At 47.2% G+C, this 15,914-nt stretch overlaps 3 protein-coding genes across 4 annotated transcripts; 2 read left to right on the forward strand and 1 right to left on the reverse strand.

Annotated features, from left to right (window-relative positions):
• Positions 1-156: 156 nt before the first annotated feature.
• On the forward strand, positions 157-2,179 carry GSC2 (goosecoid homeobox 2; the record flags this gene model as incomplete). Its single annotated transcript, XM_084539232.1, has 3 exons — positions 157-454; positions 1,305-1,552; positions 1,985-2,179. 3 exons carry the CDS (start codon positions 157-159, stop codon positions 2,177-2,179), a joined length of 741 nt encoding a protein of 246 aa, XP_084395358.1.
• Positions 2,180-2,283: 104 nt separating this feature from the next.
• On the forward strand, positions 2,284-15,523 carry ESS2 (ess-2 splicing factor homolog). Of its 2 annotated transcripts, none has more exons than XM_084539261.1 (11): positions 2,284-2,426; positions 2,570-2,738; positions 3,837-3,932; positions 4,523-4,689; positions 6,582-6,699; positions 7,317-7,450; positions 7,596-7,698; positions 9,040-9,149; positions 10,066-10,181; positions 10,719-12,002; positions 14,107-15,523. In XM_084539261.1, the coding sequence occupies exons 1-10, from the start codon at positions 2,307-2,309 to the stop codon at positions 11,002-11,004; spliced, it is 1,419 nt and encodes a 472-aa protein (XP_084395387.1). In that variant the 5' UTR covers positions 2,284-2,306; the 3' UTR covers positions 11,005-12,002; positions 14,107-15,523. The 2 variants fall into 2 exon arrangements, with proteins under 2 accessions (XP_084395387.1, XP_084395388.1); XM_084539262.1 differs by having other exon boundaries at positions 2,286-2,426; positions 4,501-4,689.
• TSSK2 (testis specific serine kinase 2) lies at positions 11,288-14,107 on the reverse strand. Its single transcript, XM_084539267.1, has one exon. The coding sequence runs from the start codon at positions 12,927-12,929 to the stop codon at positions 11,961-11,963; it is 969 nt and encodes a 322-aa protein (XP_084395393.1). The 5' UTR covers positions 12,930-14,107; the 3' UTR covers positions 11,288-11,960.
• Positions 15,524-15,914: the final 391 nt, after the last annotated feature.

Consider the following 15,914-nt stretch of genomic DNA (forward strand, 5'->3'; position numbering starts at 1 on the left):
GGACAAAGCAGCGATTCTGGATAGCCTCACTGGTCTGCTTTGAAGGCTATGTAAGCTGCCTTTTTTCCTTGCAAGACCCCATTCCAGAGTCTGCACAGAGAGCAGACCCTACTCAGCGTGAGCTCCTGTTCCCACGGCCGCTGCTCCTGGCCAAGGATGTCTGCAGAGCCAGCACCAGACACCGGCTCAGGCAGGAGAGGTCTGCAGTGCTCGTTCAGCATCGAGAACATCCTCTCCAGCCCAGCTGAGAAGAGCTCCCAGGTCCTGGTCCCGCTCTGCCTGCGGGGCATCTTGGACTGCACGCCCAAGGGACTGCGCCAGCTGGAGGCCATCACGGCCAGCAACCTGCAGGAAGAGGAGGAGGAGGAGGAAGAGCTGGAAGGTGCAGGTTGCAACTGCTGCTGCTGCTCCCACACGAGTGCCCGGCCCCTGCAGGACTCTCCGAGTTGGCTGGGTGAGTCTTTGGGATTGATGCACTGCGTGCGGCTTGTGGAGGGGCTGGTGCTGGCACTGGGTAGAGGGGAAATGCTGGGCATTGTGTGACGATGTGGCACTATGTGGCCTGCCACAGCTCCAGCTTGGCTTCCTCAGACTGCTGGATCTGTTCTCAGTGTGGCTGGGGAGAGCAGGCACCTTACCTGCAATGCTGCCAGGGTTTTAAAAACAACAGGTGCTATTTATCACCAGGTATGGCTGCTTTATTGTAAAACACACAGACTCTGATCTTTCCAGGGGTGGAAGTTCTCCAGGGAGTGTGGGGGCCCATGGTCATTCTGCCAGTGCACAGAGCTGTGCCTGAGCTTCATGATGCAACCCACCCTCAGAAATCTCACTTGTCCTCTAAGGGAAAGATATTCTTGGTTACATCTAGTAAAACTGCTGCATCTGGGAAAAAAAAAAAAAAAAAAAAAAAAAAAAGTAAAAAACCTCAAGCATGTGGTTCAAAAGTATCCTTTGAACCACATTCTGAACCACGTTCAGAAATCCCCCAAGTCATGATGGAGTCACAACCTCTATCCGCTATGTAAGTTTCCAGTCATTTTCTGGAGCTGGCCACTGTGTAACTGGCAAGTAAACAAGGAAAACACCACCAGTGCTCCCTGCCTGCACACTTTTCCCTGAGCGATGCCCTAAGCCCTTCTCACACTTGCATAATGATCGTGCAGCTTTTCATCCATGCCAGCTGGCCTGCTGTGCTCCTTCCACCTCACAGGTGTGGATGCAGTCGATGCCTGACCTGCCTTGAGCCAGGGCTGTGTCTTAGCCCCTTGTCCCCATGGCGCTGACTGTCCCTCTCCTTGCAGACGCCAGGTTCCCCTGGCCCATGCGGCTGCTTCACTCGGCAGCCAGAGCCTGCAGGAGTCCCCAGGGCAGCCCGAGCGAGCTGCAGGCTTTCCAGCAGATCCAGCGCCGCACGCGCCGCCATCGCACCATATTCACCGAGGACCAGCTGCAGGCCCTGGAAACGCTTTTCCACCAGAACCAGTACCCGGACGTCATCACCAGAGAGCACCTGGCGAACCGCATCCACCTGAAGGAGGAGAGGGTGGAGGTGAGGTCCTGCAGCCCTGTGAGGTGGCAGGGGGAGCGTTGTGCCTCTCTGCCTGCTGTCACCCCAGGGGAACACAGGCTGAGGGGTTGCACTGTCTGTGTTGGGAGCTGCAGAGGCAGGGCTTCAGTGTGAAACCTTTCTCGGGTATTTGACAAAAGACCTGAATTTAGGTTTGGCAAGTAATGGAAGAGTGTTAAAGTGCTTGGCTGGGGTATTTGTTCTGGTTTCTGGTGCCATAAAGCCAGCCTGTCACAGAACCACCTGTACAACCATGGACGTGCTCCTGCCCTGCACCTGAACCTGTGTCCCTTATGTATGCCATCACCCGGGGAGGGCTGATTACACTTTGTATTACATTTATTGTGGGGGAAAGTCTCTGCGGGGAGTCGCACTGATTGCAGCGGGCGTTCACTTCGTGTTTTGCACTTCCAGGTCTGGTTTAAGAACCGCCGGGCCAAGTGGCGCCACCAGAAGAGGGCGTCCGCCGCGGCGCTGGGCCTGCAGGGCACCAAGGAGCCCCCGGCCGGAGCCCCCTGCGCTCGGGGCAGCCGGGAGGACGGCGGCGAGGCGGCGCGGCCCTTCCCGGCCCCGGCTCGGGGCACGGCGCTCGGGGGGCGCCCCGGGTAGGCCGCGGGCTGAGGCGGGGGAGAGGAGGGACGGGGTCGGGACCGGGCCGCGCCGTTGCCATGGCAACGGGCCGCCAGGGGGCGCCGTGACGTCACCGCGCGGCGGCTACGGCGGCTGAGGAGGCGCCATGATGGCGGCGGCTCCCGCGGCCTCCGCCGGGGCCTTGGTGCCGGTGGCGGCCCAGAGGGAGGCGGCGGCGGCGCGGCCGGGCCCCAAGAAGATCCTGGACGAGGACGCGTACATCGAGGTGCGCGGCGGGCGCGGCCGGCCCCGCGCTCTGCCTGCCCGGCTGCTCGCGGCCTGGCCTGGGCCCGGCCCCGGGGCCCCCTCAGCTCCCCCTCAGCGTCCCCGCGGTTCGTTTACGCGTTGTTTGTTTCTCCCCGCGTGTAGAGTCTAGAGAAGATCATCCAGCGGGACTTCTTCCCCGACGTGGAGAAGCTGCGAGCGCAGAAGGAATATCTGGAGGCGGAGGAAAACGGTGACTTGGAGAAGATGAGGCAAATCGCTATTAAGTTTGGCTCCTCGCTGGGCAAATCCTCGAGGGACACCCCTGTGCCGTGTAAGAACCGCTCACCGGGCTGCCCTAGTGCTTATGCTGAGAGCGTAGGTGGCTTCCACAAACAAACAAACAAAAAAACCCACACTTGTGCTTTGACTTTTCAAGAAAGAAAAAAGGCTGCCTTAACTGTTTGAATCTTTATTTTTATTAGCTTTATTTAAGGTGGAAGGTTTTATATTTAATATTATGGCTCTTTTACCTAACTTCGTGCTGGCAGTGGTTGTCTTAAGTCCCAGGTAACGTCAGTCCTGATTCTTTCATATACCGCAGTCAGCAGTAGCCATATCTGATGACTAATGCTGAATTTCTCCCTGATGGCGTTTAATAATGCCATTTAGAAGGAGTGCTGTTGGGGGAGTGGGGGTGGAAACAGCTGCAGAGTAACCATAACTCAGAGCCACATTTTGTCAAGCTCGTGTGCTCCAGGGAAAGTTACATGTTCTGACTCGCAGTATCAGAAGCTCTAGGCTATGTGCTCAGTGATTATTATAGTTTCAGGGGATTTTGTTGCAACTGTAAATAAAGAAGAGTTTCATATATTTAGGATGGAAGTTGTTGAAAGTTCACGACTGTCAGAGGTTTGTGTAGCAGGCATCTGATGCCTTACTGTATATTTGCTTTCACTTTGAGTTCAGCTGTGTTTGAACTAAAGCCCGGTGCCTGGATGACTTCTAGCTGCGCAGTTTAGGTAACTAGCCTTCTCATGGCAAAAGAACACACCTCACCAAGTGGCTTCCTTTCCTTCCCTACCATAGGTGCTAACACTCACCTGGGTTAGATTGTTAACACGCTCATGCTGCTGCTTCTGTTGGTTAAAACTGTACATAGGATGGCAAATACATGGGGCCTTGGTTCTCCTGTGTATTTTTCTCAGCAGGAAAAAAATGTCTTAGAGCAAAATCTTGTTCAGTGATTAGCACAGTATTGAAAAGACTATTTTGTAGTCTTTTCACAACTTTTTAATTAAATTAGTCTTCTTGTGATACGTCTTCTGTGACTCATATTTGGTACGTGACCCATACCGTGATGCAAGATACCACGGACAGTGGCCTGTTCTGTGCTCTGGTAACCATGTAAACCTTCTTGTTTCTGTCTCAGATGTTACTCCAGCTACATTTGAAACCCCAGAAGTTCATCCAGGTGGTCTTCCACTGGGAAATAAATCCAAAGCTGGCATCAAAGCTGCAGAGGAAGGTAGGAGAATGATGTTCCTGTAGCTGAATTCTTCAGCAGCAGGAACATATACTTGTGAGCTCTGTCTCCTGGGAAGGTTTCGGGTATTTAGCCAATGTTTAAGCAGTTTCTTTTAACCTTCTAAGTAAGTGAAAATGATCACTTGGAAGTTGGGCTTGATGCACATTTCATATCGGGTGTGTGAATTCTCAGTTATGAGTTAGGGCTGTGCAAAGTCTTAATTCAGCTTATTTCTTTCAAAGCAGTAATTTTTTCCTGTGTCACCTGAAATTAGGGTCAATAAGCAATGGTAGTAGGGGTAGAGATGTTTGTATAGTTTACTATAGACGTCTGCTAGCAGCTGTCTGCCTGTGCATTTTCCCTTTAACACAAGTAACTATAAATGCTGTAGAAGCCTTTATGTGAAAATTGGTTGTCTTCTAAAAAAATAATATTCTACCACTCTGCATGTATGTACTTTTTTTGACTATGTTTAATTATTAGTGGGTCAGTAGAAGGCTAGCTCTCAGAAGGGACAAGGAGTTACGTGTAGGTCTGTTATGGAAAGGGAGGTATTAACCTTTCTCAGGCTTTTTTCCTCCTCTTGTTAGGAGAAGCAGAAAAAGATGATAAAGATGCACTTCCCAATTTGGACAGCTTCCTAGCAAAACACACAAGCGAAGATAATGCTTCGTTTGAGCAGATCATGGAAGTGGCCAAAGAGAAGGAGAAAGTCAAGCATGCGTGGCTGTACAATGCAGAAGAGGAGTACACCCAGGTAAGGAAATGGCTCAAGTGTAGCGCTGCTTTTCCAAAATGACACAACACAGAAACAACATTTTGCTGTATTTCTTGCTTGAATAAGTAATATATTATCTTACCTTCTGTTTTCAAAAGCTGCTGTAAATCCAGAGGAGAATTCATTGGTTTTGAGTATGGGGCTGTTGAATTATTGAATTTTGAATTATTGAATAAGAATAGAATTACTGAATTATTCAATAAGAATAGAAAGAACTTGATAGAAGGTGCATGGAGTGATCACATCTAAAGCTGAGCTAAGCCTGAGTTTTTTGGCTTCTGTGATAGCTGAATGCTTCATTTTGAAATCCTGTTTTTCCCATCTGTAATACAAGGATAGTCTTCAGTGATAAAAGTGATGTAAGTCACTGAAGATCTCTCTCTTCCTGGGGCTCTGAGCCTGGGAAGCACAGCACCAGGTACACATGTGAGTGTTCCTGGCAGTCTCTTCCAGAGGCAGCAATATCAAAGCGAGCAGCTGAAGTACAGTTCCCCGTGTTTGTCCATTAACCATTTATAATTTGCAGTTGGATCATTTTTCTTATTTCAGTTTTCTGTGTCTATTATCAGTAATAATCTGTTCAACTGCTGATGTAAAATACTACACACTGTGGCTGGCTGTGCTGTCTTCGTCAGCTAGCTTAATGGGAGATACAGGAGCTGTTCTGGGGCTGCCACATCAGTCTTTCTAGATCAGTAGTGAGTAGCTCGCACTGTTGCCAGATGTGTCAATGTGGATCTCAGCTGCAATGCCTTTTGAATGAATTTTGGCACTAATACATAAGTGAAGCTTGCATTGTTTTTTTTTTTTTAAATCCCAGCTAATGTGAAGCCTCAGAGCCTGTTACAATAAAAATACCCTCTGTGTATCCTTGTGCATCTTCTTGGCTAGAATGCTTTAAATCAGAATTAAAAGGCAGGCAGCGGAACATCCCCAAAGGGATTGTTTTGGGTCAACGCAAGGTTGTCAGAGCCAGCCTGGTGCTGATGCTCCATGTCTTCCTGTCAGGCAACGCTGTGTGTTCAGACCTTGCTCTTCCTTGCGCAGCACGCCTGCTTGTGGAGCAGATGCTGTGGCCTCGTTTGATGTGTTCAGCAATGATGCTGCTTTATAAGTGTATGTGGATGATACCTCTGGATGATATCAGTTAATCGTTCTGGTAGTATTGTCGAATTTTAGTGTGGAAAAAATAAAAAGTGTAGTAACTTATCAATGGCTGACTGTATTCTGCTAGCTTCTTGTAACTACTAGTGATGCTACTGTGCTGGTACCGGCATGCAGGTAATAGTGTCAATATGGCAAGTACTTCCATAGCTGTATTCCTGGGGAAAAGCTTACCAGTTCTCTGAGTATTCAGGCAGTTTCTGCTCTTTTCTTACTTCTTATGTCAGCTAATACATTTTGCGTGAGACTGGGATGGTACAAAGATTCTCCCAGGGTTACTCTCTTTGGCCTTGTAGACTGCCTTGATATTAGACACATAGCATGTCTTGCTGTTCCCTTTTTTAGTGACGAAGGCTTCATTTTAATTTTGATTACTAGAGAAAAAGGTTGAACCATTCTAAGTGTTGTTGCAAGATGTAATTGTATTAATCTTTCTGAGAAGTCTTTAGTCTTCACTTGATTTTATACCAGAATTTCATACGGAGTTTTCGTTTGTGAAGCTCACCTACGGGACAGGATGTTTTCTCAAGTGCCAGTTGCTAGAGAGAGGGAACTGATGCTATGCAGGTGTGAAGTGCGTTAGGGCACGTGGCTGAGCTGGTGATTGAGCTCTCCAAGTAATATATATGCCTGATTAAAAGATAGCAGGAGTCTGTTTCATACCTATTTTTTTATTTTTATTATTATTACTATTTACATTCTTCCAGCGACGAAATGAAAACCTGGCACTTCCTTCAGCAGAGCAGCAAGCCCTGGAGAATGTGAAAGCTGGGCTGGAGACCTGGGAGTACACTGCTCGAAACACCCTCATGTATTATCCAACAGGTGAGGCATGCAAGTCTCTCAGGAGATGCACTGGTTTAGGTGGGTTGACTCCAAACAGTGCTTACAGCACTTCTGTAGGTGACAGAGCAGCTCTTTCTGGTGATACTGTGCTATTTATTCTGTGGAGCTCAGAGATGTGCAGTTGTTAGTCTTCTGCACCCCGCCCCGTTCCTGGGATCTTGCTTCATTGCCTCTGATTGCAAAGCCTGAGCATGTTCTGTCACTGAACACAATCACTGAACATGTTACAGAAGTGCTTGTTTACAGGAGCCGTAGATCTTTCTGGTTTGGTTTATCTTATTTATAAGCATTTTTCTGTCATCTTTATTCATTCCTTGCTTCTCAAAGCACCTTTTGTTTCTTGGTCCCTTGGTTACTATAGAAAACTACATCATTTTGTAGCTTCCATTCTGGCTATAAATATACAAATGATAATTTCTACAAAAAAATGAAGTAGAGAAAAGAAAATATAGTTGACTCTTTTCTTTAATAAAAACAAAACAAACAACCACAACCAACCAAACAAAAAAACACTGATCTTAACTTATCTTTTTTGTGTTACAAATCGTATCCTGGTGGTACCTGAGCCCTTCCATAAAAGACTTCTGCTTTTCCAGGTGTACCTGATGAGGAAGACACATTCAAGAAGCCCAGGGAAGTTGTCCATCGAAACACTCGTTTTGTGAAGGACCCTTTTAGCCAAGCCGTGAGCAAATCCCAGCTCCAGCAAGCTGCAGCCCTCAATGCTCAGGTTGGATAATTTTACTGCTTCTGACCTAAGCCTTTTAAAACTGCTCTCTGATGTTTGTCAGCCAGGAGAACTGCGTGTGCTTGATACAGCTGACTGGCACCTTTCTCTAAAGACAGATGAATGACATTGTCTTCTATTATTTTAGTACAAACAGGGCAAAGTGGGACCGGATGGGAAAGAGCTGATACCCCAGGAGTCTCCAAAAGTGAACGGATACGGATTTGTGGCTACCCCCTCTCCTGCCCCTGGTAAGAATTTTTGTTGTTGTTGGGTCTTTGGTGGTGGTGGGTTTTTATTTATTTATTTTTTTTCTCCCTGTGATATAAGAGGATTGCTGCTGCACTCGTTGATGTACTGTTTGTTCAGCACTGGAGTGCTGTTTTTGTGATGAGGAGGCAAGGCTGTATGTGCCTCATGTGCTGGTGACTTGTGTACCGTGTGTGCCAGTTTGATGCAGTGATTAAAAGTCACGCAGTACCAGAGACTCTGAGCAAGCTGCTCTGCCATTGCACAGGAATCCTCTAGAGGGGTGAGCCATCCTAGGCAACCTACACCTGGTGTTCAGTGGCTGCTATTATTTTCTTTTAATCTCTGGGTGAGGCTTCTCTAGTGCTTAAAGACAGAAATTCAAACATTACCCTTCCAACACGTTCAGTTGGTCCTTTTACAAAGTGGAGAGCGTTCCTGATCATGTGTCCTGTAGGTTGTTGTGTGACGGTTCAGCCCAGCGCATAGGGATATATTTTATCTCACTGGCTTCACACTGTAACATAGTATTTTCCTCCTTCCTATTTCTTCTTTTCATCTTAATACACTTGCGTGTAACAGATCATTTTGTTCAGCTGTATAAGCTTTGGGATACTTTTAGTTAGAATATACTGGTGGTTTTCTTCTACTTCAGATACGGTATCCAAATTCTGAGCTGTTCTTCACCAGTGTGGGTTTCCCTGTCTTTTATCACTGTGCTAAAAGGTGAGCACAGTGAGGCTTTTCATCTGAGAGGCCTGTAGGTGGCATGTGGAACGCGCTTCCTTTCCTCACTGTAAATGCCTTTCCTAGATGCTGGACAGCCGGATTTTCTAGCCGGTGACTTAGCTGGGCTCGTAGCTACAACTACAGAATAGGCTCTGTTAGGCAAGATGTTGTCACTGGTTGGCACAGGCTAACCTCAAGGTGAATTGCGAGTACATCTGGCTTATTACATACATTACTCATTTCCCTATTTTTAAATAGTTCCCCGTGTTGAAGGAGCTTTCAGACCATAAAAAAAAAAAAATTTCACTAAGCAAAAGCATACCGGATAGAAAAATAAACACATGGAAGGAACAGCTTGGGTGTTGTAACCTAGAGGGTGTCACAGCCACAAGCGGTCCTGGGAGTTTAAGGTCATGCCTTTTTAATGGGAACAACATGTCACTGTTCAAATGGGCTGTGATTTCCTCTGCAGGAGAAGGGCTCGTTTGTGTCTTGATAAATCTGCCTCATTTCATAATTTGGCTCTCCGGATGTTTTTTTTTTTGCGTGTGTGTGTGTGTACTGCCCAAATAGTCAAATGTCCTGCATGAATGACTTTACAAATTTGTTTTTAGGTGTGAATGAGTCTCCTTTCATGACGTGGGGTGAAATCGAAACCACCCCTTTGCGTCTGGATGGGTCGGAAACGCCATATGTGGACCGAACACCTGGGCCAGCTTTCAAGGTATTTTACGTCAGGAGTTAAGATGTCCTTCTTTTTTGTGGGGATGGACTAAGAAGAGAAAGACAAGCAAGTAACTAATAGATTAACATTGTTGTGGGATGTGTGACACATCTCTGGGCTGCGTTCCAGTCCTTGAGACTAATAACCTGGGTTCTGCTTGGAGGGTGGAGGTGGACATGGATGCACGTGAAAGCTACTTAGTGAAGGTACCTGAGATGGAACACACAGTTGGCAAGAGAGTGAGACTCAGAGTTCGATGTTGGGCCCAGATGAAGGGGCTTTTGGAGGTGCCTGGTTTCTCTGATTTTAATGTATGAACAGGCAGAAATCATAAGCTTTTATTTTGTCTTGATCTTCTGTCTGTCACCGTCTGAGGCAGCTGTATCATTTGAGGGTAGGGAAGGTACTCTGGCTTTGCTAAAGGCACCTGACTCTGTATGCCACCTGTCTCCTGCTGGTGTCATTGAATGTGAGTTGTCTGAGATTCCTTAGTTTAAGGAAGGTGTAATTTTCTGTGTGTGCCTCTGTTTTGTCAGACGTCAAAGTCCTTGACTGGTTTTCCTGCTGTGTTTAGCTATGGCTGTGTTTGCCTGAGAGCCGGCTGGCTACGGGCCAGGCTAGGCAAGACACAGGTGACATTGTTTGTCTACCAGAGACAGCAGGAGGGAGGAAATGCCAGAGGTAATGGCTGCTTCCTTGACTGAACTGGTTTTACCATTTTTGTTACTTGCAAAGGCAGGTTGAAGGTCTCTGTGTCCTCTCTGGCTTTTATGTAGCAGCAGAGAAGAGTGGGCTTATCCCACTCCTCCCCGGTTTAGGCCCTTGTCAGCTGCAATCCAACCGTGGAGGTGCTTTGTCTCACTACGCAGCACTCATGCTAGTGCCTTGACAAATAAACTGTGTGATGTATTTATAGATCCTGGAGCCTGGGCGTCGTGAGAGGTTAGGACTCAAGATGGCCAATGAAGTGGCAGCTAAAAACCGAGCAAAGAAGCAAGAGGCTCTTCGAAAAGTCACAGAAAACTTGGCCAGGTGAGACTTCTGTTCTGACGGCGGAATTGGGAAGGGGTGTTTTCTGATGAGGTTTAAATCAACATACACAGAAAGGGAGGGATGAGAAGAGTGCTGGGAGCAGAAGGGGTACAGGCAAGCCAACAGCTTTAAGAAGGAACTCAATTCCCAAGGGAAGGTGTGTGGTGGTGGTTTGTGGTACTCCCTCCTGCCCCACACCACCCAGGCAGCGCACCTGGCCAGTGTCTCGCCTCACTGCAGTAAGAGGAGATGCGATACGGTTTGCTTGGCTCAGTCACAGGAGGGACAGTACAGGCTCAAAGGAAAAAGGCAGGCTGAGCTGGTCACGTTTAGGAGGGGTATTGGATGTTTCTCCATTACTTCTCTCTCTAGAGAGACAGGCTGCATTTACCTGCAGGCAGAAAGACCTCTGCAGCCAGTGGGTCTGGTCAGTGGAGGGAGTGGATACCAAGCTCTCCTATGGAAGCATCGATAGTATTCCTGATAAATGGCAATTTTTTACTGTAAAATCTGTTAAAACTGTCTTTTCTATTCCAGCCTCACTCCAAAAGGACTAAGCCCAGCAATGTCACCGGCCTTGCAGCGACTCGTAAACAGGACTGCAAGTAAATACACTGACAAAGCCCTGCGAGCCAGCTATACTCCTTCCCCAGCCCACACGGGAACGCCGGGTTACAAGACCCCTGCAAGCGGGCCTCAGACACCCACAGGCACCCCGCAGTCTAGGACAGTATCTCAGACACCAGTATCTCAAGACACGACATCGATCACAGACAATTTACTGCAGCTTCCTAAAAGAAGGAAGGCATCTGATTTCTTCTAAATGTTCCAGTCATCAGCAAGGCAGTAGTGAACTGTCTGTGCTTAGCTGGCTGCAAGCTGGATGTCACAAGCCATCAGTAGTGAGGGGTATCTAGGTACAGCTGCCAGAGCAGAAAGCAGCAGTTACTAGATCTGGGACCAGGTCTAGACTATGTGGCTGAAGTAGCTTTGTGATGTGCTTTTGGAGGCAAAATATCTCCTGCTGTGGTATAACTTCCCTCTGAACTGCACGGATGTGTTACACGGGGCTGCTGTATTGTAAGGATGCTTCCTGCAGTGGCAGAGAAGAGTCTGGACTCTTAGAAAACAGCGATAATTTTTTAAAGATATATTTCTTTTTTTTTTTTTAAGATGGCCATGCGTTTAAATACATTTCTGTACAGATATATCTATTTATAAAACATGGTAAGCCTTCCTAAAAGGTTGGACTGGACTTTCCTCCTGCTTGTCAAACTTCTTTGGTCTTGTGCTTTGCAGAAGAGAGGATATAACCGTGTATATATTGAGACATGACCCAGAATTTTAGAGGGCTTCTGTTTAATGTAAGTGGAGTTCAAACTGATGCTCCTGAGTGTACAATGGACCTGTCAAGAGAATTGTTATGTTGTGAAAAAAGTATGCATGCGGTTCCAGACATCAATTCACACTTCCTAATAACCTGCACTGTTACTTACTGAATTCTGCAGCTGGTATAATCAGAAACTTGAGAAACGTGTGAGAAATGTGTCAGTCAGCAGCACTGTGACCTGAAAGTTTTCTGATGTGCTTTTGACCGTAACTTCTGGTCCCTGCAAACCGTATCAGACAGGCCTTTTAAAACAGCAGTGTTCGTTCAGCTCAGCAGATGCACTGTATTTTGTGTTTCTATACTTTGTAAAGCAAAAGATGAGGAGTGTTTCTTAAAGGGTTCAGAGAAGCTCAAGTTGAAAACCAGCAGTTCACAAGTTGGACCGATTTTTAAGAGGATCCATTTTCCTTCTGTCCTTCCTGTTCTGCAGGGTGGGTTTTGGCTTCCTGTTTGTGCTCAGGCTTTTTGTCATGCAGGTTTTGGGAACACTCACCAGTTTCTGCAGCTGACGGAGAGGTTGGGATTTGGGATTTTGGAGTCTGCAACCATGAGTGTTTCAGAACTTCATCTATACACAGCCTCTGAGATACATCGGGCTGGAGCAAGTGGTAAATAAGGTCCTTGCACTCTGTAGTCAGGTATTTTGACTTGGGGAAGGGAATCCTGTGTTGTTTCTGAATATAGATCATTTTTCTAACATTGGAATCATCAAAGGGCATTAATGCGTAGACCATTGTATAGAGGATGACGCCCAGGCTCCATATGTCAGAAATCTTGGGGTCGCAAGGAATGCCCTGCAGCACTTCAGGGGCTGCGTATGCAGCAGACCCACAGAAGGTTTTACTGAGAATAGTTCTCCCATTTTCATCCCGAGACAAGGGTTTGGAAAAGCCGAAGTCTGACAACTTGACATTTAGGTCTTTGTCGAGAAGGATGTTCTCACATTTCAGGTCCCTGTGAGCAAGGTCTGAGTCATGGCAGTGCTTGATGGCAGAAGCCAGCTGCTGGAACTTTAAACGAGCAAAGTCCTCCTTCATGGCTCCCGTGATCTTGATGTAGTCCAGGAGGTCTCCCTTCACCCCCAGCTCCATGATGATGTACACTTTCCCATTTGATGTCTCAAAGATCTCATAGGTTTTGATGATCGATGGGTGGTGCAAGCGTTTCAGAGCAGCTATTTCCCTGGGCAGAAATCTCTCCAGGAAGTCCCGGGGAGTTTTCCTCTTGTCGATTATCTTTACGGCCACGTTGCATTTCAACTTGTTGCAGTAGGCTGACTTCACCTTGCCGTACGAGCCCTCTCCCAGCGTGGCGCTCAGGCTGTAACCTTTCCTTTCAAGCACCGCAGCATCGTCCATGGTGGGAGAGCTTTGGGGAGCTGTGTGAGCTGGTGCTGGTGAGCATCATGCGTGGTGGCAGGTGGTGTGGCCGCGCACCATGGTGGCTGCCCGAGCTGCTGGAACCGCGGGCGAGCGGCCGGCCGGCCCGGCACCGGGCGCTGTGTGATGTCACAGACAGCTCCCGCGGTCAGATCGGCAATTCCAGTCCTGCACAGCCCCTGGGTGACCTCATCCGAGGTAAAATGTGGTGGCAAGTCTGAGGGACAGTGGTCGTGCTCCACCCTTCTTCATAAAACAGTCTTTGTGTTTAGTTTTGCTGATAGGGTGGAAGCAGCTTAAAAAAGCTTTCTTTTTTTCTGAAATGTGCCTACATCTTTTATATCTAACGTTGTGTTAACCAGGAGCTCAGCTGTGCAGTAAATAATTTGGTAGACACATTTGATTGGTGTGGGGAATTATCTGTGGCATATCAGAAGGAAAATGAATGTAATCACACGGGGTGAATTTTGGGAGGGGGGGAGGTATCCTCCTCTTCAGTCTTTGGTCTGCCAGCTTCCTCCTCCCTGCCCTCCTCCACAGGGTAATATGAAGGAATTTTTCATAATGATGTTCAGGAAAAAGCTCCTTCCCGAAAGCATAAAGCTATTGGAAAAATGTTTTAAGTAACTAAATTTAGTGAAGTAGAACTCCTTTAAAATATTTCTACTGCTGAAGGTTTCCTTTTTTACTTAACAGATTGAAGTCTAGTCTTAGCAATTCTTTTGGTTATCTTGAGTTTACAAAAGACTTGTTGTTAAGTTTCTTAAATGCTTTCATTCCACAATGGACCAGTTTTGTCTGCAATGGCTGCGTTCAAGAATTGCGGTGGGTTTTTGTTTGTTTGCTTGGGGTTTGGAAGGGCAGGATGTGCCATCCCTTAACTTCATTTCCTTAGTTTTCATTCAGCCCCTCCATTCCGCAGGTCATGATTTGCTGCTTTTTGTGGGCTTTGCATCTGGCTTTTTCTTAAACCCTCACTCTTTGGGAAGTTCTGACTTCCAGCTTCTGGTATTCTCGAGAAAGGTTCAGGACAGCACCTTCTTCAGAGCTGTTTGGAGGATTCCTGTTGTTTTGCGTGTTGATTGCTTCACTGTCATCAGCCTCTGGAGCTTTGTGCTTTGTGTTGGTTTCAGCTTTTTCAAACTTGATTTTTCAGCTTCCATGTGTCAGACTTCAAAGACTTGACGGCGATGGGAACAGCACAGGGCTAGGGACAATCGTGCAGTCCCCCAGCATGGACACCAACAGCATTCTGAAGAACTGAAGCAGTACCTCAGACAGCCAGACTGGGGCTTTTTAAAACTTTTTTCCTCCCTTTCTTTGAAACTTCTGGCTAATCGTTGTAATTAACCAGAAGGATGAAGAGCAGTTTTAACCATTCAGAGCTGTGCATGTTCCAGTAAGAGCTGATCTCTGAGCACCTTTTGAGCAGGAAGCAGGCGTAGCCACGTGTGTGCCCTTCTTGCACCACGCCTGAGTACAGGGCAGCCTGTGTAACACTTGGCAGTCTTGACGTTTGCCATAATCAGGTGACGCTTTACCCAGGGAACATCCGTGGAAATTTTTAGGCAGCTCTTTGAGCGGTGCCTGCAGACCTGTGTAAGGCCCGGGATGTTTGCCTTGCTTGTCCTGGTGGAGAGCTTCCTCTCGCGCGGTTTCCGCTGCCGCTTCCAAAACTCACGTCCCTGAACAGGAAGCCCTTCCAAGTGAATAGAGTTTTTATAGTGTACCTTGTGAAAAGGAACTGATCAATCTGGCATTGCTGGGTTTGTGGCTGCATGAAATGAAGAGTTTTTGGTTTCTTTAATTTGGAAATAACTGAGGGCTGAGTTGTTCTTCAGGTAAACAAACAAAAACTATTCTCAGATGTTCATAAATGAACGTAAAGAATGTCTGTTTACTGATGCATCCATGTTTTCAGTGGCCCTTGAGGACCAAACTGGGTAAATAACGATGAAGTTTTTAGGTAACATTTCTATTCATTTATTTCACAGTGTTCTGACAATCAGTGTCCCTAGTTAACAGATGATGCTCACACACAGAAGCATTTCTTTGCTCAGAAAGGCCTTGGCTGAACGCTTCCTAGTATTTCAGGCTAGTTGTGCTCATACCAGGATGTGGCCAGCTCACAGAATAACATGTAGACAAATGGGGAATCTGGGAAGTGTTAGTTTCGTATCGTGCAATTCATGCCTAAAAGCAGATTGCAGCAAATATCTTGTGGGACAGTGTTGGTTCTGTCATCCCTGGAGTGAATTAACCTACACAACCTTACTAACATCCTAGTCTTGATTCTGCCAGATTGAAGGGCCTTCGTGTATTTGCTGGAACTATAATTTATTTTCAGTGAAATGCTATAAAACTGGATCTCTTGAAGGTTATGGAGTGCTCTTCAGATGGGCTATTCCTGTAACACTTGCTTTGATGTCTTGTCTCCGCTTCCTGCTGCAGCCTTGAGCACCCTGTTATCTGTAATTAAGGAATCAGTGGGCTCTTTGTTGCCAGATTTTTTTGGTACTGTAGCACTAGCAGATAACGTGCTTTACATGGCCAAATCAAAAGCGAAAAAACCAGCTTGTTGTTGATGACTTCTTACTTTCTGAGTGTTATTTTTCTTTTTACAAGCGAGGCCCAAGCACGCTTCCTCCCGCGGCTGCAGTAAGAGGCAGAGCACTTGCGGAGCTACGGAGGCTGTCGGCAGTGAGCGACGCTGCGAGGGGCAGCGCTGGCCTGCAAGGAATTGTGGTGGCCCCCGTGGAGCTGGGGCCGTGGCCCGAGGTGGGGCTGTGATGTGGTAATATCGGTGCCCACGTTACAGGGTCTGTGCGGGAAGGGGCAGCCCAGGGCTCGGCTCCGTGGGGGAAAGGAGATGGTGAGGGATCCCTGCACAAGGGCTTCTTGTTTGCGTAAGTGGGAAGAAAAACTGGGGCATTCTGGCTCTTCAGCAGTGTTGGTTTTGGCAAG

Source organism: Aythya ferina (genome assembly GCF_964211825.1).
Source record: "Aythya ferina genome assembly, chromosome: 17".
In the NCBI taxonomy this organism is placed as follows: Eukaryota; Metazoa; Chordata; class Aves; order Anseriformes; family Anatidae; genus Aythya; species Aythya ferina.

Coding starts and splice junctions, on each gene's coding strand:
- TSSK2 (XM_084539267.1), bottom strand. CDS start 12,929: ATGGACGATGCTGCGGTGCTTGAAAGGAAAGGTTACAGCCTGAGCGCC.
- ESS2 (XM_084539261.1), top strand. CDS start 2,307: ATGATGGCGGCGGCTCCCGCGGCCTCCGCCGGGGCCTTGGTGCCGGTG. Junction 2,739..3,836: donor GAGGGACACCCCTGTGCCGT/GTAAGAACCGCT, acceptor TTTCTGTCTCAG/ATGTTACTCCAGCTACATTT. Junction 7,451..7,595: donor CTGCAGCCCTCAATGCTCAG/GTTGGATAATTT, acceptor CTATTATTTTAG/TACAAACAGGGCAAAGTGGG.